We start from the raw sequence: 22,887 nt of genomic DNA on the forward strand, positions 1-22,887 counted from the left end.
TTGGGCCTTTAAAACATTAGCTGTGGGCCGCAAATGGCCTCCGGGGCACACTTTTGACACCCCTGCTATAGATAATAAAAAATTAAATATGATAAATCTATGGATAAAAAGCAGAGCCTGGCGACGCATGCGCGTTTATCATAACTTTCTCTCTCTCTCTCTGTCTCTGCCCCCTCCCTCACCAATGCTGCTGCGCGCACAATTTGTTTTGTTTTTAACCCCTTCTTAACCCTGAACGTACATTGAAAATACACGCAACCCTAACTCAAAATGCCGGCCATTTGAGGCATTTAAGAAACTCCGCCCTGACAGCTCCGCAAAAGAGGACATGTCCGGTGAAAAGAGGACGTATGGTCAGTCTATCCTAGCCTGTTAGCGGCATGCTAGGAGCTCTTTTCACCGGACATGTCCTCTTTTGCGGAGCTGTCAGGGCGGAGTTTCGTAAATGCCTCAAATGTCCGGCATTTTGAGTAAACAATGCACTGTTTACACTATGTGCATTGTTTACACAACGTGGGTTACGCTACTTAATATGTCCGTGTGGAAACTCGTTCGGTACACCTCCGAACCGAACCGGAACCCCCGTACCGAAACGGTTCAATACAAATACACGTACCATACCTGCCAACTACTCCGGTTTTCCCGTAATTAGTACTGTTTTCATCAACCTATTCCGGGTTACGGTTGCAGTGATAAAAAATACGTTTTTTCATTAATTAAAAAAAAAAAAATTTTTTAAATGCGCGAGGCTATTTATAGCACCGCTGCCAAGCACGAGGCACCAGTTGCCATTGTTTCCAAACGAGCGAACGATCATGGAATCAGCCGGAGAAAAATCGCAAACGAGTCTTAAACCGAAAAGAAAACTGCAGTCATTCCGTGAAGAATATTCAAAAGCCTATCCGGGAATAATTATCCGTTCCAAAAAGGGTGAAAACTACGCGAATTGCACCTTGTGCAGACAAGATTTTTCGATCGGACACGGAGGAATTAGCGATGTAAAAGACCACGTTGGGACAAAAAAAACACAAGTCTAATGCCGTTGCTAGCGATACAAGTGGAAAACTTTCAACGTTTTTCGGATTTTAGCCACAAAAAGGTAATGACACCAATGTTATCTATTGGAATTGTTTAGTACTGTTATACTGTTAAAAGTGTTTATACTATTTATGCTTTCAAGTCCAAGTTGAAGAAATCTTGTTAAATGTTGACAGCATAACTACCAAATACAGAAGTATGTCCTTAATATTTTTGCAGTGCTATTTCTGTTGAAAAGTTCAAATGATTACATTAGAGATGTGATGTGCCACTTTTCAAGTGTCTGATGGCTTCAATTAATTTTCATTAATTTCTCATATTTTGAATTCTTTTGAAAGGCTTACAAAAAAACTACATTTGAATTGTAATTCCATGCTATTGACAGGACTCTTAATTTTAATGAAGTTAGCTTACCATGTTTACAGTATGAAAATTGTGATAGAAATGTGAATTTTAGGCACAGAATATTTTTTACAATTGAACAAGGCAGTAGATTATACAAGCTTGGACAGAAAGTTAATAATGACACCAATTTTTTTTTAAATGGAATTGTTTAGTACTGTTTTACCATTTGTTTACTGTAAAAAGTGTTTATACTTTCAATTAACAAATTGAAGTCTTGTGAAAGGTTGACAGGATAACTGGCATTAACTGTCAAAATAATTTCAAACTATTGAAGTTAGCTTACAGAATAAACATGTCAATCAACCCATATGATTTTTGCTGTAATATTTTTATTTTGAAAAGTCACTGTGACTGATAGAAAAGTGATGGTTTTAGCAACATTTTAACCTGTCTGAATGCTAATAATCATTTTGCGTCGGGGGGCGAAGCCTGAACCCCCCACCAGGACTTTGTCCGGGGCCTGCGGCCCCTGGACCCTGGCTACTAGGTTTTTCTGATTTCAAAAGTTGGCAGGTATGAGAGAGTAATTGTTTTATTGTTAGTCATGGCTCATTTCTACCTATTTGGACCTGCTACTGAAACGCCTATTGGGTCTACTGCAGGCCCGGGCAATTATTTTGACTCAAAGGGGCAAATTTTGAGAAAAAAATGTGTCTAGGGGTCAGTATATCTATTTTGAGAAACTAGGGGTGTAACGGTACACAAAAATTTTGGTTCGGTACGTACCTCGGTTTAGAGGTCACGGTTCAGTTCATTTTCGGTACAGTAAGAAAACAACAAAATATAAATTTTGGGGTTATTTATTTACCAAATTTGCAAAATCTTCCACCAAAAATATTTTTCTTAGTGTAATATTTGATGTGAAGTAATGGGAACCTTGTATAGGTCAATAATTCATAATAACATTGATTTTGATTCAATATTATGTTTTGAGCAATGACAGTTTGAAAGAAAAAAAAAAAACAGCTTTGTTTTATTAGTCAACATTGCAACTTTTTCTAAGTTACATTTAACCTTTAAGCTTTTTAATTTCACTTTTGTTATGTTTTTGTTTATTTTAATAGTATTTTTAGAATGTGCCGTGAGCCTTTAAAACATTTGCTGTGGGCCGCAAATGGCCTCCGGGGCACACTTTTGACACCCCTGCTATAGATAATAAAAAATTAAATGTGATAAATCAATGGATAAAAAGCAGAGCCTGGCAACGCATGCGCGTTTATCATAACTCTCTCTCTCTCTCTGTCTCTCTCTTTCTCTCTCTCTCTCTCTCTCTCTCTCTCTCTCTCTCTCTCTCTCTCTGTCTCTGCCCCCTCCCTCACCAATGCTGCTGCGCGCACAATTTGTTTTGTTTTTAACCCCTTCTTAACCCTGAACGTACATTGAAAATACACGCAACCCTAACTCAAAATGCCGGACATTTGAGGCATTTAAGAAACTCCGCCCTGACAGCTCCGCAAAAGAGGTGCGTGTGTGTATAAATGTGTATGTGTATGTGTATATATATATATATATATATATATATATATATATATATATATATATATATATATGTATATGTGTGTGTGTGTGTGTGTATATATATATATATATATATATATATATATATATATATATATATATATATATATATATATATATATATGTCTTAATAAGGTTATCCAAAAAATAGTGCTCGATACCGTAGTAGAGCGCAATATATGTATGTGTGGGAAAAAAAAAAAAATCACAAGACTACTTCATCTCTACAGGCCTGTTTCATGAGGGGTTCCCTCAATCATCAGAATCTCCTGATGATTGAGGGAACCCCTCATGAAACAGGCCTGTAGAGATGAAGTAGTCTTGTGATTTTTTTTCCCACACATACATATATATATGTGTGTGTGTGTGTGTGTGTGTGTGTGTGTGTGTGTGTGTGTGTGTGTGTGTGTGTGTGTGTGTGTGTGTGTGTGTGTGTGTGTGTGTGTGTGTGTGTGTGTGTGTGTGTGTGTGTGTATATATATATATACACACTGTATTTTTCGGATTATAAGTCGCAGTTTTTTTCATAGTTTTTCTCTATAATTCAATATTTTTCAATTATGACTTTTAAGAAATGGGATGAATATGAATCACGATTCAGATGTGAGTCGATTTCTTTTGTGCACTCATAGTTAGTAGGTTAGATAAATTGAATGCGGTTAAAATCAAGAGCAAGATAGCAAGTTCAGTGTTAATATTTGATTTCCATTAGCCCCTCTGTAGTGGAACAGTTGGGCCCCGAGGTCTAAAAGGTTAAGTCTAAGTCCACAGCGAATCCCTCTTTCTTTTTAAGGCTGGTTTGTTGGCTTTTTTGGACCTATATTGATTAAGCAAAATAGACAGAACTTGGTGAATGGTGAGAAAAGAAACACACTGAAGCACGGAAAAGTTGGGGCCGAGTAATGGACTGCGTAAAGAGGATGTGATGTAAGGGGCTCCTGCTCCACCTCTCCAAAATGGCAAAGCTCTAAGGCTTCCAGCGGCACACAAAATGAAGGAATAAATAAAACGTCTTTACACCGAGACATGGTTCGCACACGGAGGCACATTTGATTCGATCGAAAATTTCGTAAATGGAAAAGATGGCAAATAGAGGGGTTTGTAAATCGAGGTTCCACTGTATTGTGATGGAATTACTTTTAAAGCGGCCAATGATCAGAGGTGGGTAGAGTAGCCAGAAATTGTACTCAAGTAAGAGTACTGTTACTTTAGAGATTTATTACTCAAGTAAAAGTAAGGAGTAGTCACCCAAATATTTACTTGAGTAAAAGCAAAAAGTATGTTGTGAAAAAACTACTCAAGTACTGAGTAACTGATGAGTAACATACACACTCATATCATACATATATATATATATATATATATATATATATATATATATATATATATATATATATATATATATATATATATATATATATATATATATATATATATATATACATTGATATATATAGTATATAATTTATATGTATTTATTTTGCTGTTTTTGTTCACATGTTAAAGGTGTTTTAATGAATATACATGCATGTTTAACACATATAGATTCCTTTCTTTCATGAAGACAAGAATATAAGTTGGTGTATTACCTGATTCTGATGACTTGCATTGATTGGGATCAGACAGTAGTGCTGATAGCGTCCACGTTTTCAAATGGAGGAGAAAAAAAGTTCCTCCTTTCTGTCTAATACCACATGAAAGTTGTTGGTTTTTGGCATCTTATTTGTCCAGCTTCCATATTCGTTTTTATACACTTTACAAGAAATACATTGGCGGCAAACTCCGTAGCTTGCTAGCTTGTTTGCGCTGGCTTTCGGAGACTCTTGTTTTGAAAGCGCAGGCGCGATGGAGCGGCACTTTTATTGTGAAGACAGGAACTGTGCAGTCAGTCTTTAGGCTTTTGACGGGATGTACGGTTGAAATAAAAAAGGGTCTTTTTTCCTTCACACCTTTGATTGATTGATTGAAACTTTTATTAGTAGATTGCACAGTACAGTACATATTCCGTACAATTGACCACTAAATGGTAACACCCCAATAAGTTTTTCAACTTGTTTAAGTCAGGTCATGTGACCGCCTGGCTCTGTTTGATTGGTCCAACGTCACCAGTGACTGCATCTGATTGGTGGAACGGAGTGAACGTCACCAGTGACTGTATTTGTTGAAACGCAGGCACTATGAAGGTCTGTCTGACAAACCAAAACAAACAAAGCGTGCATTAACAGATCCATAAAAATTAGTAGCGAGTAGCGAGCTGAATGTAGATAAAAGTAGCGGAGTAAAAGTAGCGTTTCTTCTCTATAAATATACTCAAGTAAAAGTAAAAGTATGTTGCATTAAAACTACTCTTAGAAGTACAATTCATCCCAAAAGTTACTCAAGTGGATGTAACGGAGTAAATGTAGCGCGTTACTACTAAGGCTGAAACGACGCGTCGACATAGTCGACGTCATCGGTTACGTAAATACGTCGACGCCGTTTTTGTGCGTCGGCGCGTCGCATATTTACGTCACACTACTTTACTGTCATGGCGGAGCGCAAAGCAGACGATGCGAGCGAGGGGAAAAAAGCACGCCAAAAGTCGTCAAAAGTGTGGGAGTATTTCAATAAACGGCCTAATAATGTTGTTGTATGCACACTGTGTCGAGCGGAAATGGCCTATCATAGCAGCACAACGGCTATGAACGAACATTTGAAAAGAAAACCCCCGACAGCGTTCTTGCCATCACCATCAACAAGTCAATCGTCCGCGTGCGTATACGTTGTCATTATTACACAAAAACATGAATGTGTCATTTGTATCTGCGTTGTAAATTCATAAACTAAAGCACCGTTTCGCTCTGAGAGGCGCGTTTGGCGTGCCTGTTCAGTGTTTACAAAGACGCGCTCCTCTTTAACGCTGTGGAGAGGCGGCGGCGGCGAGCGAGCGGCGAGGCGGGGCGCGCCGGGAGCGACGCCGCAATCGTGCCCAGGTGCGCGATCCGCGCAGTTGGAAGAGAAAAGACTTTGTGTAAAATTAAAAGATTGTAAACCTGGCAAAGCCGTCTGGCGTTCAGTCTGTCGGTCCTGAAAGAACCCCACGGCACAAGACGTGTCACAAACGCTAACGTTAATTAGTTGTGCAAATACCTTTTACAACATTAACAGTTATATATACTATGTACAAACGAACAATTAACTTTCACTTTAATCATACTATCATTGTTGTGTTATTAAGCAAAATAAGCAATACTTTTACTTTTGTTGAAATGTTTACACTGTACACTTTTTTGTATTGGATGTTTAGCTTTATTTTTGCACATTTTAAAGCAAAATAAGCAATACTTTTACTTTTGAAATGCTTATACTATTCCAGAATATTAAGATTTGCACTGGATGTTTACTTTTATATTTGCACATTAAAAAGCAAATAAGCTACTTTTAATTTTGTTAAATGTTAAAAGTTTTAAATGTTTACATTGTTACAGAATATGTTGTCATGTTGTTGTCAATGTTGACTGAGTGGCCATACTTTTTTTTTTTTGTAAATAAAAGCCATGCCTTTTGAAAAAACTGGCCTACATTTATTTTTTCCTCTTCATTTTAAATTTAAAAAAAAATCGGTAAAAGGAAAAATAATCTATAGATTAATCGAAAAAAAATAATCTATAGATTAACCGATTAATCGAAAAAATAATCTATAGATTAATCGATAGAAAAATAATCGTTAGCTGCAGCCCTAGTTACTACCCACCTCTGCCAATGACTGACAGACATGTTGAATGTTTTCATCTAGGATGAATCCGAATGTTTACTGCGTCATCTTCATTGCTTGTAAAAGTCCGCCCTGTAGGAGAAATTACCCTGCCGTAATAAGATGTAAAACAAAACGGCAAACAATACGGCACATTATTAGTGTGTTCTACTGGAAACAGCTGCTCATAAATGAATACTAATGACCACGCTGCTGTCCAGCCTGCATTCTGTTTCACCAGCCCAGCCGCTCTGCAAGCAATTATCGTTAGCAAAGGCAAACAATGCTCATCTTCCTGCGTTTCCAAACAAATACGAGTCTGGGGCATCCTTCTTTTTTTAATGAGAGGAGCAAAAGCCGAGGAAGGAGAAGGCCGGAGATCGTCTGACTGGTTTAGTGACTCACTCAGGAATGAGTCGGCGGTGGAAAGTGTGTAATGAAGCTTTAAATGTGGACTTTTCTGCTCATTAGGGAGCAGATACGTCATCGTGCAGTGAAATACCCTCGTAAGGTCAAACTTCACACAAAATATGTTGGACATAAACAGGTTCAAGGGTAATTTATTCCTCTAATCAGAAATGTAATCGATAGTGTCCAACAAGACAAACGTTATTACTCAAAGCCCAGCTTCACTCCCACAATGTCACTCTTTTGTCTTCCTCGCATATTCATGTTGAGGTTATGCGATACGGTTGCCATAGTAACACGGGCAACTCTTACGAGCGGTGAAGGCAGGATGCAGATTAAATATTTATTCTTGTGCTTTTGTGGAAGAAAAAAAAATAAAAACCTTGAAAGTGTTCAACGCTCATGCTGCATTTTGATGAAGTAATAATGCAGTCTGCCTCCCAAGTTATTGCTTACCATTTTATGTTTGTTTTTGTTATTAATGACTACCTTTTTAAGAGTTTTTTTTTTTTAAAGGTGGCAAGTTAGATTGTCCCCCGGCGTATGATGGAGCGCTGTAAAGAAAGTAGTTATTCATTTTTTAGTGGGGAAAATGAAAATTGACAAGTCACTAATGCCGTTCTCAGTTGAATTTTACTGCCCCCTAAAGGCGGAACCCTTTAATGCAGCTTTAAAATTCTCACTCAAATTCTAGCATTGATCACAGACTTTTTTTTATGAGTTTTTATGAGTTTGAGTTTATTTCGAACATGCAAGTATACAACATGATACATCACAATCTCCAGTTTCTTCTTTTCAACATGTTCGAAAAGGAGTAGGAAGAAGCAGAGCTTATTTAATCCTACCCCTTTTCTTTTACATAACAGTTGCTAAAACTTTTGTTCACTTCCTGTTCTCAATTTATTCACAATATACTCCATAAGTAATCACAATAAAAATAAGTAAATAAATAATAATTGGTGAAGTAAGTTACATTTCATATGTTGAGATAAGTAAGATTATTTTGTGAGTGAAAGAATGAAAGAATGGATGAGTTAAATAAATTCAGAATGTTTATCATGGTTCTTCTTCTTTGTACTTTGTAAACACTTTAAGTTTGAAGAGTTTCTTGAAGTGGATCATATTAGTACATTGATTGCTTTGCTTAATCCATTCCATCATTTAATTCCACATACTGATATACTGAAGGTCTTAAGTGTTGTACGTGCATACAAATGTTTTAAATTACATTTCTCCCTAAGATTATATATGGTTAAAATAGTTTAATTGTATCCTGTGTATTGTGGTTTCTCGCGAATGTTTTTAAATTCTGTGATGAATATTCACTGTTATAAAAAAACATGTTTTTTTTTTTTTTTTACATAATTGCATCATATCCATCTATCCATCCATTTTCTACCGCTTATTCCCTTTGGGGTGGCGGGGGGGCGCTGGAGCCTATCTCAGCTACAATCGGGCGGAAGGCGGGGTACACCCTGGACAAGTCGCCACCTCATCACAGGGCCAACACAGATAGACAGACAACATTCACACTCACATTCACACACTAGCGCCAATTTAGTGTTGCCAATCAACAAAAGAACCATTTTTTACAAATATTATTAGATATATATATATATATATATATATATATATATATATATATGTATGTGTGGGGGGGAAAAAAAATCACAAGACTATTTCATCTCTACAGGCCTGTTTCATGAGGGGGGGTACCCTCAATCATCAGGAGATTTTAATGGGAGCATTCACATACCATGGTTTATATAGGGCACAGAGTGGGTGGGTACATGCTGGCGTAGGGGCGTGGTGATTGGCTCATGTGTTACCTAGGAGGTGTTTCCGTCTATGGCGGCATGTTACAATTTCGCTGCGCTTGTTGAGGGATGACAGGTCTGGACGGTAAATAATAAACAGTTTCTCTTTCAAGCATAGGTTGCATCTTTTATTACCACTATTGTAAGGTGTGCTGGATGCAAGAATTTGCCATGTTATTGAACATTCAACATTATTGTCTTTGAGGTCCCAAATGTGTTTGCTGAGTTCTGTGGTATTTCGCAGGTTTTTGTTCCTGAAAGAAGCCTTGTGATTGTTCCATCTGGTTTTGAATTCTCCCTCGGTTAATCCTACATATGTGTCGGATGTGTTAATGTCCTTGCGTATTACCTTAGATTGGTAGACAACTGATGCTTGTAAGCACCCCCCGTTGAGAGGGCAATCAGGTTTCTTTCGACAGTTACAGTCTTTGTTGGTTTTGGAGTCGCTCTGTCTGGGGGCCGACGGCTCATTTGCAATTGTTTTGTTGTGGTTTGAGATGATTTGTCGTATATTGTTCATGCAGCTGTAGCTCAATTTAATGTTGTTCTTGTTGAATACTTTTCTTAGGGTGTTGTCTTTGGGAAAGTGTTTGTCGATCAGATTGAGGAATTTGTGTCCAATGTTAGTTGAGACGTTTTTGCTGTATGGGGGGTTGTACCAGATGATGTCGTTTCGTTTTCTGTTCTTTTTTGGCTGGTTTTCTGGCGTGGGTTCATAGGTGAGGGTGAAATTGTATCCGCTTTCATCAAGGGCTTTTTGGTACGGGGGGGTTGCTTGGTCAAATTCAGCTTATATATTATATATATATTATATATATATATATATATATATATATATATATATATATATATATATATAATATTGTTATCTACTGGGGGAAAATGGTCAGACGTGCAAAGGAAGGGGTTAAGAATTTGAGCCGATGGCTTAGAGAGGGCGTGTGAGTACCTCCCTCTCTTGGCACTTGAGTAGGGGGCGTTGGCTTAGTCAAAGTCTGGGCGGGTCGTTTGAATAGTCTCGCGCATGCACGAGTCATGTCCTTATCACACACACTAGGGCCAATTTAGTGTTGCCAATCAACCTATTAGGACTTATTGATACAATATTGTCATAACAGGAACACCCTTATCAGGGGCTTTAATATGAGGTCTGACTCAATATGTTTTGTTGCCAATTATTTGGGGGGGGTGCGGGGTTGTATATTTTTGGTCAACTTAAACAATTATAGATTTATTATATTAAAAAAAAAAGTTTTTTCGGAGAAATTTTGTAATAAAAAACTAACGGTTTTTTTTGCAGTGATCTGCGCGGTCAATATTAAGTGTTGATTTCAGAGTTTGATATTGAAAGTTGCGTTTCAAGCAAAAAAAAAAAAACCATGTATTTTGGTCTTTGTGTCACCTTAAAAGGACTTATTGACAAATATGATGACAGGTCGGAATGCGAGGCATCACTTGATTTGGTTTGTTTCAAATAGATTTTTGAAGTTGTGACAACCTAACTTTTAATAGTGATGTCCAAAGTGCACCCGAGATGTTACTTGCGGCCAACAGGTCTTTTTCCATTGGACTGTGGCGCATTCTAAACATACAATTATAAAAGAAGAAACACAATATGAATGGGGTTAAAACAAAAAGGTGTCATGTTTATAATATAGTACCGTATTTTTCGTAGTATAAGTCGCACCGGCCGAAAATGCACAATAAAGAAGGAAAAAAACATATATAAGTCGCACTGCAGTATAAGTCGCATTTTTGGGAGAAATGTATTTGATAAAAGCCAATTCCAAGAATAGACATTTGAAAGGCAATTTAAAATAAATGAAGAATAGTGAACAACAGGCTGAATAAGTGTACGTTATATGAGGCATAAATAACCAACTGGTATGTTAACGTAACATATTATGGTAAGAGTCATTCAAATAACTATAACATATAGAACATGCTATACGTTTACCAAACAATCTGTCACTCCTAATCGCTAAATCCCATGAAATCTTATACGTCTAGTCTCTTACGTCAATGAGATCAATAATATTATAATGTGTTCATCATTTCACACATAAGTCGCTCCTGAGTATAAGTCGCACCCCCGGCCAAACTATGAAAAAAAACTGCGACTTATAGTCCGCAAAATACGGTACATTGGATTGGTTTTAGCTAGAGATGTCCGATAATATCGGACTGCCGATATTATCGGCCGATAAATGCTTTAAAATGTAATATCGGAAATTATCGGTATCGGTTTCAAAAAGTAAAATTTATGACTTTTTAAAAGGCCGCTGTGTACACGGACGTAAGGAGAAGTACAGAGGGCCAATAAACCTTAAAGGCACTGCCTTTGCGGGCCGCCCCAATCACTTAATATCTATGGCTTTTCACACACACAAGTGAATGCAAGGCATACTTGGTCAACAGCCATACAGGTCACACTGAGGGTGGCCGTGTAAACAACGTTAACACTGTTACAAATATGCGCCACACTGTGAACCCACACCCAGAGGTGGGTAGTAACACGCTACATTTACTCCGTTACATCTACTTGAGTAACTTTTGGGATAAATTGTACTTCTAAGAGTAGTTTTAATGCAACATACTTTTACTTTTACTTAAGTATATTTATAGAGAAGGAACGCTACTTTTACTCCGCTACTTTTACTCCGCTACTTTTACTCCGCTACTTTTATCTACATTCAGCTCGCTACCCGCTACTAATTTTTATCGATCTGTTAATGCACGCTTTGTTTGTTTTGGTCTGTCAGACAGACCTTCAAAGTGCCTGCCCTACTGGTGACGTTTCACTTCGTTCCACCAATCAGATGCAGTCACTGGTGACGTTGGACCAATCAAACAGAGACAGGCGGTCACATGACCTGACTTAAACAAGTTGAAAAACTTATTGGGGTGTTACCTTTTAGTGGTCAATTGTACGGAATATGTACTGTACTGTGCAATCTACTAATAAAAGTTCCAATCAATCAATCAAAAGTGTGAAGGAAAAAAGATACTTTTTTATTTCAACCGTACATCCCGTCAAAAGCCTAAAGACTGACTGCACAGTTCCTGTCTTCACAATAAAAGTGCCGCTCCATCGCGCCTGCGCTTTCAAAACAAGAGTCTCCGAAAGCCAGCGCAAACAAGCTAGCAAGCTACGGAGTTTGACGCCAATGTATTTCTTGTAAAGTGTATAAAAACGAATATGGAAGCTGTACAAATAAGATGCCAAAAACCCACCACTTTCATGTGGTATTAGACAGAAAGGAGGAACTTTTCTTCTCCTCCATTTGAAAACGTGGACGTTATCATCACTACTGTCTGATTACAATCAATACAAGTCATCAGAATCAGGTAATACGCAAACTTATATTCTTGTCTTCATGAAAGAAAGGAATCTATATGTTAAACATGCATGTATATTCATTAAAACACCTTTAACATGTAAACAAAAACAGCAAAATAAATTATATACTGTATGTATATGTATGTATATATATATATATATATATATATATATATATATGTGTGTGTGTATGTTACTCATCAGTTACTCAGTACTTGAGTAGTTTTTTCACAACATACATTTTACTTTTACTCAAGTAAATATTTGGGTGACTACTCCTTACTTTTACTTGAGTAATAAATCTCTAAAGTAACAGTACTCTTACTTGAGTACAATTTCTGGCTACTCTACCCACCTCTGCCCACACCAAACAAGAATGACGAACATATTTCGGGAGAACATCCGCACCGTAACACAACATAAACACAACAGAACAAATACCCAGAACCCCTTGCAGCACTAACTCTTCCGAGACACTACAATATACACCCCCGCTACCCCATAATCCCCGCCCACCTCAACCCCCTCATGCTCTCTCAGGGAGAGCATGTCTCAAATTCCAAGCTGCTGTTTTGAGGCATGTTAAAAAAAAATAATGCACTTTGTGACTTCAATAATAAATATGGCAGTGCCATGTTGGAAACGTGTCCGACTTACTAGCAATGCGGACCAAGCTCTGGCACTGATCATACAGGGAGCGGACTGCCACAATCAGACAGTCCGATACCCCATACTCTCCGAGCACTCCCCACAGGACTTCCCGAGGGACATGGTCGAATGCCTTCTCCAAGTCCACAAAACACATGTAGACTGGTTGGGCAAACTCCCATGCACCCTCAAGGACCCTGCCGAGAGTATAGAGCTGGTCCACAGTTCCACGACCAGGACGAAAACCACACTGTTCCTCCTGGATCCGAGGTTCGACTATCCGGCGTAGCCTCCTCTCCAGTACACCTGAATAGACCTTACCGGGAAGGCTGAGGAGTGTGATCCCACGATAGTTAGAACACACCCTCCGGTTCCCCTTCTTAAAGAGAGGAACCACCACCCCGGTCTGCCAATCCAGAGGTACCGCCCCCGATGTCCACGCGATGCTGCAGAGTCTTGTCAACCAAGACAGCCCCACAGCATCCAGAGCCTTAAGGAACTCCGGGCGGATCTCATCTACCCCTGGGGCCTTGCCACCGAGGAGCTTTTTAACTACCTCAGCAACCTCAGCCCCAGAAATAGGAGAGCCCACCACAGACTCCCCACGACTTACTCCCCTTGCCGGCAGTAAGTCGGACACGTTTCCAGTGAGGGTTGGACTCCGCCAAGGCTGCCCTTTGTCACCGATTCTGTTCATAACTTTTATGGACAGAATTTCTAGGCGCAGTCAAGGCGTTGAGGGGATCCGGTTTGGTGGCTGCAGGATTAGGTCTCTGCTTTTTGCAGATGATGTGGTCCTGATGGCTTCATCTGGCCAGGATCTTCAGCTCTCACTGGATCGGTTCGCAGCCGAGTGTGAAGCGACTGGGATGACAATCAGCACCTCCAAGTCCGAGTCCATGGTTCTCGCCCGGAAAAGGGTGGAGTGCCATCTCCGGGTTGGGGAGGAGATCTTGCCCCAAGTGGAGGAGTTCAAGTACCTCGGAGTCTTGTTCACGAGTGAGGGAAGAGTGGATCGTGAGATCGACAGGCGGATCGGTGCGGCGTCTTCAGTAATGCGGACGCTGTATCGATCCGTTGTGGTGAAGAAGGAGCTGAGCCGGAAGGCAAAGCTCTCAATTTACCGGTCGATCTACGTTCCCATCCTCACCTATGGTCATGAGCTTTGGGTTATGACCGAAAGGACAAGATCACGGGTACAAGCGGCCCAAATGAGTTTGGGGTTCTCCCTTAGAGATAGGGTGAGAAGCTCTGCCATCCGGGGGGAGCTCAAAGTAAAGCCGCTGCTCCTCCACATGGAGAGGAGCCAGATGAGGTGGTTCGGGCATCTGGTCAGGATGCCACCCGAACGCCTCCCTAGGGAGGTGTTTAGGGCACGTCCGACCGGTAGGAGGCCGCGGGGAAGACCCAGGACACGTTGGGAAGACTATGTCTCCCGGCTGGCCTGGGAACGCCTCGGGGTCCCACAGGAAGAGCTGGACGAAGTGGCTGGGGAGAGGGAAGTCTGGGCTTCCCTGCTTAGGCTGCTGCCCCCGCGACCCGACCTCGGATAAGCGGAAGAAGATGGATGGATGGATGGATGGATGGATGGATGGATGGATGTGTTAATTCCACGACTGTATATATCTGTATCGGTTGATATCGGAATCAGTAATTAAGAGTTGGACAATATTGGATATCGGCAAAAAAGCCATTATTGGACATTTTTAATTTTAGCCTTTTTATCAAATGGAAAATATCAAAATGGCTCGCGCATTCTTTGAATTTTCAGGTTGCGTAAAAAATTGGAACACCCCTATACTCGCGGCTCTCCCTTCAGGTCCATATTTTGTTGTTTGTCACCCCAGGCAGGATACCAAATCACGCAGCAGCGGCGGCCCATCGCGGTGGACGGCATGCTGACCTACAGCCTCATGGGCGGTAAAAAAAAGAACCAGGTGCTGAGGAAAAACGTCCGCGTCAAGCAGATTCAGCTGGAGCAGGACAGCGGCAAGAGTCTCCACGACGACGTCCGCGGACAGACGCTTATAGACCTCAACAGAGCTGGTAAGAGTTTAAAAAAAAAAAGAAGAGAGAGAGAGAGAAGGAAAGAAAGTAGTTTGTTGTATTGGACATTGGTCATCATAAACCAGGCCTGCATCTGGCATTTCTGTGCCCTGCCAGGTGTGGGACTGATGGAGCTGGTGATGGAGCCTGACATGAAGTGCGGCGAGGAGGCAGCGGCGGCCGTCAGGGAGCTTCAACTCATCCTGCAAGCCCTCGGCACCTGTCAGGCCAACATGTCTGGTAATGGTGCTCGCTTAATCTACTCAATTGTTTGTACCAAGTCTCAGTTACACCGCCACGAAACACGGTAAAATATATCTGGAGGCGCCACAGTCCTGATACATTACTAAGGGGGTGAATCTTTGGCCACCTAACGATTCGATCCGATTCCTGTGGTGACGATTCAATTCAGAATTTTCGATTCAAACCGATTCTTCAGATGTGTTATTTGGAATAATAATTATTGTCACGTTCAAACACTGAGGACATCTATTAAACAAGACAAAAGGCAAGGAATCAAACAGAGACAGAATTCAATTTGGACTCAATATTGAGGAGAGACATGGCCACTGCACTCTCTGTACAGTCCTGCACCACGCTCTGACGAAGAAGGTTTTCGTCTCCTTATTTATTCAGATGTTCAATGTTCACGCACCAACACATGTCACAGCAGGAATGGGAAGTACCGTATTTTCCGCACCATAAGGCGCCCTGGGTTATAAGCCGCGCCTTCAATGAACGGCATATTTCAAAACTTTGTCCACCTATAAGCCGCCCCGTGTTATAAGCCGCATCTAACTGCGCTAAAGGAATGTCAAAAAAACAGTCAGATAGGTCAGTCAAACTTTAATAATATATTAAAAACCAGCGTGATGTGGGCGCGCATGGAGTCTTATATCAACATGGACGGAGCTGCGTGAAAAAAGCCACCCGGCCTCTTCGCGTAAACTTACCTTAACCACTCGCTCATCTTTTCTTCATCCATCCCTTCGAGTTAGCTTTTATGATGACGCCGGCTGGAAAGGTCTCTTTTGGCAAGGTCTTCCTTTTGAATATCACCATGGGTGGAAGTTTCTGGCCATTAGCATGGCAAGCTAGAACCACAGTGAAGGATGACTTCTCATTCCCTGTGGTGCGAATATTCACCGTACGTGCTCCCGTTGTATCCACAGTGCGGTTCACAGGAATATCAAAAGTCAGTGGAACCTCGTCCATGTTGATAATGTTCTCTGGCCGGATCTTTTTTTCAGCTATCTTGTTTTTACAATATGCACGGAAAGTAGCCAGCTTTTCTTGAAAGTCTTTAGGCAGTTGCTGTGAAATAGTAGTCCGTGTGCGGATGGAGAGATTGCGTCTTTTCATGAACCGGATCCCTGTCGCTTAGTAGGAGCCATTTTGTGGTCTTTACAGATGTAAACACACAAAGGAAATGAAACGTACGGTAATATCCGCGCGCTTCTTCTTCTTCTACGCGGGCGGGTGGTTGCTTACAGTAGAAGAAGAAGCGCTTCCTGTTCTATGGGGGCGGGTGCTTACCTTGGCGGTTGCTTGCGTAGAAGAAGAAGCACTTCCTCTTCTACGGGGAAAAAAGATGGCGGCTGTTTACCGTAGTTGCGAGACCGAAACTTTATGAAAATGAATCTTAATATTAATCCATATATAAAGCGCACCGGGTTATAAGGCGCACTGTCAGCTTTTGAGAAAATTTGTGGTTTTTAGGTGCGCCTTATAGTGCGGAAAATACGGTATGTAAAACAGTCATTGTTTTCGGTCGCTTTGAAGACCAAGAAGAGGATTTCTCGGGCTTGGGCTCTTCCTGGATCCAGCTGGGGCAGGTGTTGGAGGACAATGGATAACCCCTCCCGTCTCCTGACCACAGCAACTTCAAGAGGGCAGCGGGTCGTAAATAGCGTTGACCTCGGTTACCAAATAGTTGGAAGAGAGTTTGTGAAATACTTCAGAGAGAGTTCGTTTAACACTTCAAAGAGAGTTCCTCTGGAAGTTCGAGCAGATCCTGCCATCTGTCCGTGTTGAAATCACAGTGGCGTTTCACGAGCATTCTTCCTCTTGTTAGGCCTCGAAAGACAGCATTCATAATACAACGTTTCTTTTGTGATAACTTACAAACAATTATTCCAACAATTATGATAGGTTGATTGGCACAATACGAAGGTCCTGAGTAGTCCTGGGTTCAATCCCGGGCTCGGGATCTTTCTGTGTGGAATTTGCATGTTCTCCCCGTGACTGCGTGGGTTCCCTCCGGGTACTCCGGCTTCCTCCCACCTCCAAAGACATGCACCTGGGGATAGGCCCCTCCCACCTCCAAAGACATGCACCTGGGGATAAGTTGATTGGCAACACTAAATGGGCCCTAGTGTGTGAATGTGAATGTTGTCTGTCTATCTGTGTTGGCCCTGCCATGAGGTGGTGACTTGTCCATGGCAGGGGTGCCCATTACGTCCATCGCGAGCTAGCGGTCAATGGCGAATGGTGTTCCTGGGATTAAAGGCCTCACCTTTTCTCCTCCAAACATATTGCTGGGTATTGTGGCCAAACAGCTCCATTTTTGTTTCATCTGACCACAGAACTTTCCTCCAGAAGGTCTTATCTTTGTTCCATCTGACCACAGAACTTTCCTCCAGAAGGTCTTATCTTTGTTCCATCTGACCACAGAACTTTCCTCCAGAAGGTCTTATCTTTGTTCCATCTGACCACAGAACTTTCCTCCAGAAGGTCCTATCTTTGTTCCATCTGACCACAGAACTTTCCTCCAGAAGGTCTTACCTTTGTCCATGTGATGTCAGATGAAACAAAAATGGAGCTGTTTGCCCACAATACCCAGCAATATGTTGGGTATTGGACAATGACCCCAAACTAGGGGTGTAACGGTACGTGTATTTGTATTGAACCGTTTCGATACGGGGGTTTTGGTTCGGTTCGGAGGTGTACCGAACGAGTACCATACCTGCCAACTACTCCGGTTTTCCCTTAATTAGTACGGTTTTCATCAACCTATTCCGGGTTACGGTTGCAGTGATAAAAAATACGGTTTTTCATTAATTAAAAAAAATTTTTTTTTTTTTAAGTTTTATTCACGAAATCGCGTAACAACAATGACAATCGACACTGCTTCCCGTAACTTCCTATCGAGCCATTCCGAATGCCATGCGCGAGGCTATTTATAGCACCGCTGCCAAGCACGAGGCACCAGTTGCCATTGTTTCCAAACGAGCGAACGATCATGGAATCAGCCGGAGAAAAATCGCAAACGAGTCTTAAACCGAAAAGAAAACTGCAGTCATTCCGTGAAGAATATTCAAAAGCCTATCCGGGAATAATTATCCGTTCCAAAAAGGGTGAAAACTACGCGAATTGCACCTTGTGCAGACAAGATTTTTCGATCGGACACGGAGGAATTAGCGATGTAAAAGACCACGTTGGGACAAAAAAACACAAGTCTAATGCCGTTGCTAGCGATACAAGTGGAAAACTTTCAACGTTTTTCGTCGCCCAAACAGATTCTTTGGATGTAATAAATGCCGAAGTTTTATTTACAAAGGCAATAATTGAGCATGGACTAGAATAAATTTGGATTTTAGCCACAAAAAGGTAATGACACCAATGTTATCTATTGGAATTGTTTAGTACTGTTATACTGTTAAAAGTGTTTATACTATTTATGCTTTCAAGTCCAAGTTGAAGAAATCTTGTTAAATGTTGACAGCATAACTACCAAAATACAGAAGTATGTCCTTAATATTTTTGCAGTGCTATTTCTGTTGAAAAGTTCAAATGATTACATTAGAGATGTGATGTGCCACTTTTCAAGTGTCTGATGGCTTCAATTCATTTTCATTAATTTTTCATATTTTGAATTCTTTTGAAAGGCTTACAAAAAAACTACATTTGAATTGTAATTCCATGCTATTGACAGGACTATTAATTTTAATGAAGTTAGCTTACCATGTTTACAGTATGATAATTGTGATAGAAATGTGAATTTTAGGCACAGAATATTTTTTACAATTGAACAAGGCAGTAGATTATACAAGCTTGGACAGAAAGTTAATAATGACACCAATTTTTTTTTAAATGGAATTTAGTACTGTTTTACCATTTGTTTACTGTAAAAAGTGTTTATACTTTCAATTAACAAATTGAAGTCTTGTGAAAGGTTGACAGGATAACTGGCATTAACTGTCAAAATAATTTCAAACTATTGAAGTTAGCTTACAGAATAAACATGTCAATCAACCCATATGATTTTTGCTGTAATATTTTTGTTTTGAAAAGTCACTGTGACTGATAGAAAAGTGATGGTTTTAGCAACATTTTAACCTGTCTGAATGCTAATAATCATTTTGCGTCGGGGGGGGCGAAGCCTGAACCCCCCACCAGGACTTTGTCCTGGACCTACCGGGGCCTGCAACCCCTGGACCCTGGCTACTAGGTTTTTCTGATTTCAAAAGTTGGCAGGTATGGAGTACACATGCTAGCAGCGACCGGGCTAGGACAACATGTAAAAGACCCACTTCTATGGTGGAAGAACAATGAGCCCATATATCCTCTTACTACCAAGTTAGCCAGGCTGGGGGGGAAGAAAATTTAATCTGAGGCTGAGTTGACTTGCAACTGTTTAGTGTTGCACTTTTTATATGTAGAAGAAAAGTTTTGTCATTTTATTTAATCTGAGCAACAACTTGAGGCAGTTTAATGTTGATTAACGTGGACCCCGACTTTAACAAGTTGAAAAACTTATTGGGGTGTTACCATTTAGTGGTCAATTGTAGGGAATATGTACTGTACTGTGCAATCTACTAATAAAAGTATCAATCAATCAATCAATCAAAAAAAGCACTTTATATGTAGAAAGGTTTTGTTAAGAAACCATTCTGAGCCTTATCTTATTTAGTTTTAATTTTATATATGTTGACCACATTAACCCTGGCAATGGACCCTGTGTGTACCGTATTTTCCGCACTATAAGGCGCACCTAAAAACCACAAATTTTCTCAAAAGCTGACAGTGCGCCTTATAACCCGGTGCGCTTTATATATGGATTAATATTACGATTCATTTTCATAAAGTTTCGATCTCGCAACTACGGTAAACAGCCGCCATCTTTTTTCCCGGTAGAACAGGAAGCGCTTCTTCTTCTACGCAAGCAACCGCCAAGGTAAGCACCCGCCCCCATAGAACAGGAAGCGCTTCTTCTACTGTAAGCAACCACCCGCCCGCGCAGAAGAAGAAAAAGCGCGCGGATATTACTGTACGTTTCATTTCCTTTGTGTGTTTACATCTGTAAAGACCACAAAATGGCTCCTACTAAGCGACAGGGATCCGGTTCATGAAAAGACGCAATCTCTCCATCCGCACACGGATTACTATTTCACAGCAACTGATATTCCTGTGAACCGCACTGTGGATACAACGGGAGCACGTACGGTGAATATTCGCACCACAGGGAATGAGAAGTCATCCTTCACTGTGGTTCTAGCTTGCCATGCTAATGGCCAGAAACTTCCACCCATGGTGATATTCAAAAGGAAGACCTTGCCAAAAGAGACCTTTCCAGCCGGCGTCATCATAAAAGCTAACTCAAAGGGATGGATGAAGAAAAGATGAGCGAGTGGTTAAGGTAAGTTTAAGTTTACGCGAAGAGGCCGGGTGGCTTTTTTCACGCAGCTTCGTCCATGTTGATATACGATTCCATGCGCGCCCACATCACGCTGGTTTTAATATATTATTAAAGTTTGACTGACCTATTTGACTGTTTTTTTGACATTCCTTTAGCGCAGTTAGATGCGGCTTACAACACGGGGCGGCTTATAGGTGGACAAAGTTTTGAAATATGCCGTTCATTGAAGGCGCGGCTTATAACCCAGGGCGCCTTATGGTGCGGAAAATACGGTATATGTATGTTATGCCATTGTTTACACATTTGGTAAATAAATAACCCCAAAATGTATATTTTGTTGTTTTCTTACTGTACCGAAAATGGACCGAACCGTGACCTCAAAACCGAGGTACGTACCAAACCAACGTTTTTGTGTACCGTTACACCTCTACCCCAAACACAGGTCAAAAGTGGTAAAGGAATGGCTAAATCAGGCTAGAATGAAGGTTTTAGAATGGCCTTCCCCAAAGTCCTGACTTAAACGTGTGGACAATGCTGAAGAAACAAGTCCATGTCAGAAAACCAACAAATTGAGCTGAACTGCACCAATTATGTCAATAGGAGTGGTCAACAATTGTGGATGGTTACCAAAACCGCCTTATTGCAGTGAAACTTGCCAAGGGACATGTACGCAAATATTAACATTGCTGTATGTATACTTTTGACCCTCACATTTTCAGTAGAGCCATAATAAATTCATAAAAGAAGCAAACTTCATGAATGTTTTTTGTGACCAACAAGTATGTGCTCCAATCACTACATCACAAAAATATAAGAGTTGTAGAAATGATTGGAAACTCAAGACAGCCATGACATTATGTTCTTTACAAGTGTATGTAAACTTTTGGCCACGACTGTATATATATATATATATATATATATATATATATATATATATATATGTATATATATATATATATATATCCATCCATCCATCCATCCATTTTCTACCGCTTATTCCCTTTGGGGTCGCGGGGGGCGCTGGAGCCTATCTCAGCTACAATCGGGCGGAAGGCGGGGTACACCCTGGACAAGTCGCCACCTCATCGCAGGGCCAACACAGATAGACAGACATATATATATATATATATTTATATTTATTCATTTTGCTGTTTTTGTTTGAATGTTAAAGGTGTTTAATGATAATACAAGCATGTTTAACATATGGATTCTCTTTTTTCATGAAGACAAGACTATAAGTTGGTGTATTACCTAAATTTCTGTTCGGTACGTACCTCGGTTTAGAAGTCACGGCTCGGTTCATTTTCGGTACAGAAAGAAAACAACAAAATATACATTTTTGGGATATTTATTTACCAAATTTGCAAAATCTTCCACCAAAAATATTTTTCTTAGTGGAATATTTGATGTGAAGTAATGGGAACCTTGGATAGGTCAATAATTCATAATAACATTGATTTTGATTCAATATTATGTTTTGAGCAATGACAGTTTGAAAGAAAAAAAAAACAGCTTTGTTTTATTAGTCAACATTGCAACTTTTTCTAAATTACATTTAACCTTTAAGCTTTTTTATTTCATTTTTGTTATGTTTTTGTTTATTTTAATAGTATTTTTACAATGTGCCGTGGGCTTTTAAAACATTAGCTGTGGGCCGCAAATGGCCTCCGGGACACACTTTTGACACCCCTGCTATAGGTAATAAAAAAATTAAATGTGATAAATCTATGGATAAAAAGCAGAGCCTGGCGACGCATGCGCGTTTATCATAACTCTCTCTCTCTCTCTCTGTCTCTGCCCCTCCCTCACCAATGCTGCACAATTTGTTTTGTATTCAACCCCTTCTTAACCCTGAATGTACATTGAAAATACACGCAACCCTAATTCAAAATGCCGGACATTTGAGGCATTTAAGAAACGGTGTCCGCAAAAGAGGACATGTCCGGTGAAAAGAGGACGTATGGTCAGTCTATCCTAGCCCGTTAGCTGCTAGCATGCCGTGTGTTGTGCCTCGGTGTGCATTGTTTACACAACAGCGTTACGCTACTTAATATGTCCGTGTGGAAACTCGTTCGGTACACCTCCGAACCGAACCGGAACCACCGTACCGAAACGGTTCAATACAAATACACGTACCGTTACACCCCTAGTATTACCTGATTTTGACCACGACTGTAAGTATTGTACTTTGTTACCTGTTTGATTGTAAAGTGCATTTTAGTTGTAGTTTTCATGAACAAATCATCAATGGCATGTGGCATCTGGAGTGATCGCCAAGTGCCGAAGTGCAAAAATG

At 40.4% G+C, this 22,887-nt stretch overlaps 1 protein-coding gene across 1 annotated transcript in view; it reads left to right on the top strand.

The window, feature by feature from the left end:
- Positions 1 to 22,887, top strand: part of gatb (glutamyl-tRNA(Gln) amidotransferase, subunit B) — a 74,965-nt gene that overhangs the window by 14,163 nt on the left and 37,915 nt on the right. Inside the window, exons 4-5 of the mRNA XM_061923042.2 lie at positions 14,755 to 14,953; positions 15,071 to 15,193. Coding sequence (XP_061779026.2) covers positions 14,755 to 14,953; positions 15,071 to 15,193 — 322 coding nt within the window. The remainder of the gene's footprint in view (positions 1 to 14,754; positions 14,954 to 15,070; positions 15,194 to 22,887) is intronic.

The sequence above is a fragment of the Nerophis lumbriciformis genome, linkage group LG27 (genome assembly GCF_033978685.3).
Source record: "Nerophis lumbriciformis linkage group LG27, RoL_Nlum_v2.1, whole genome shotgun sequence".
NCBI classification, from domain to species: Eukaryota; Metazoa; Chordata; class Actinopteri; order Syngnathiformes; family Syngnathidae; genus Nerophis; species Nerophis lumbriciformis.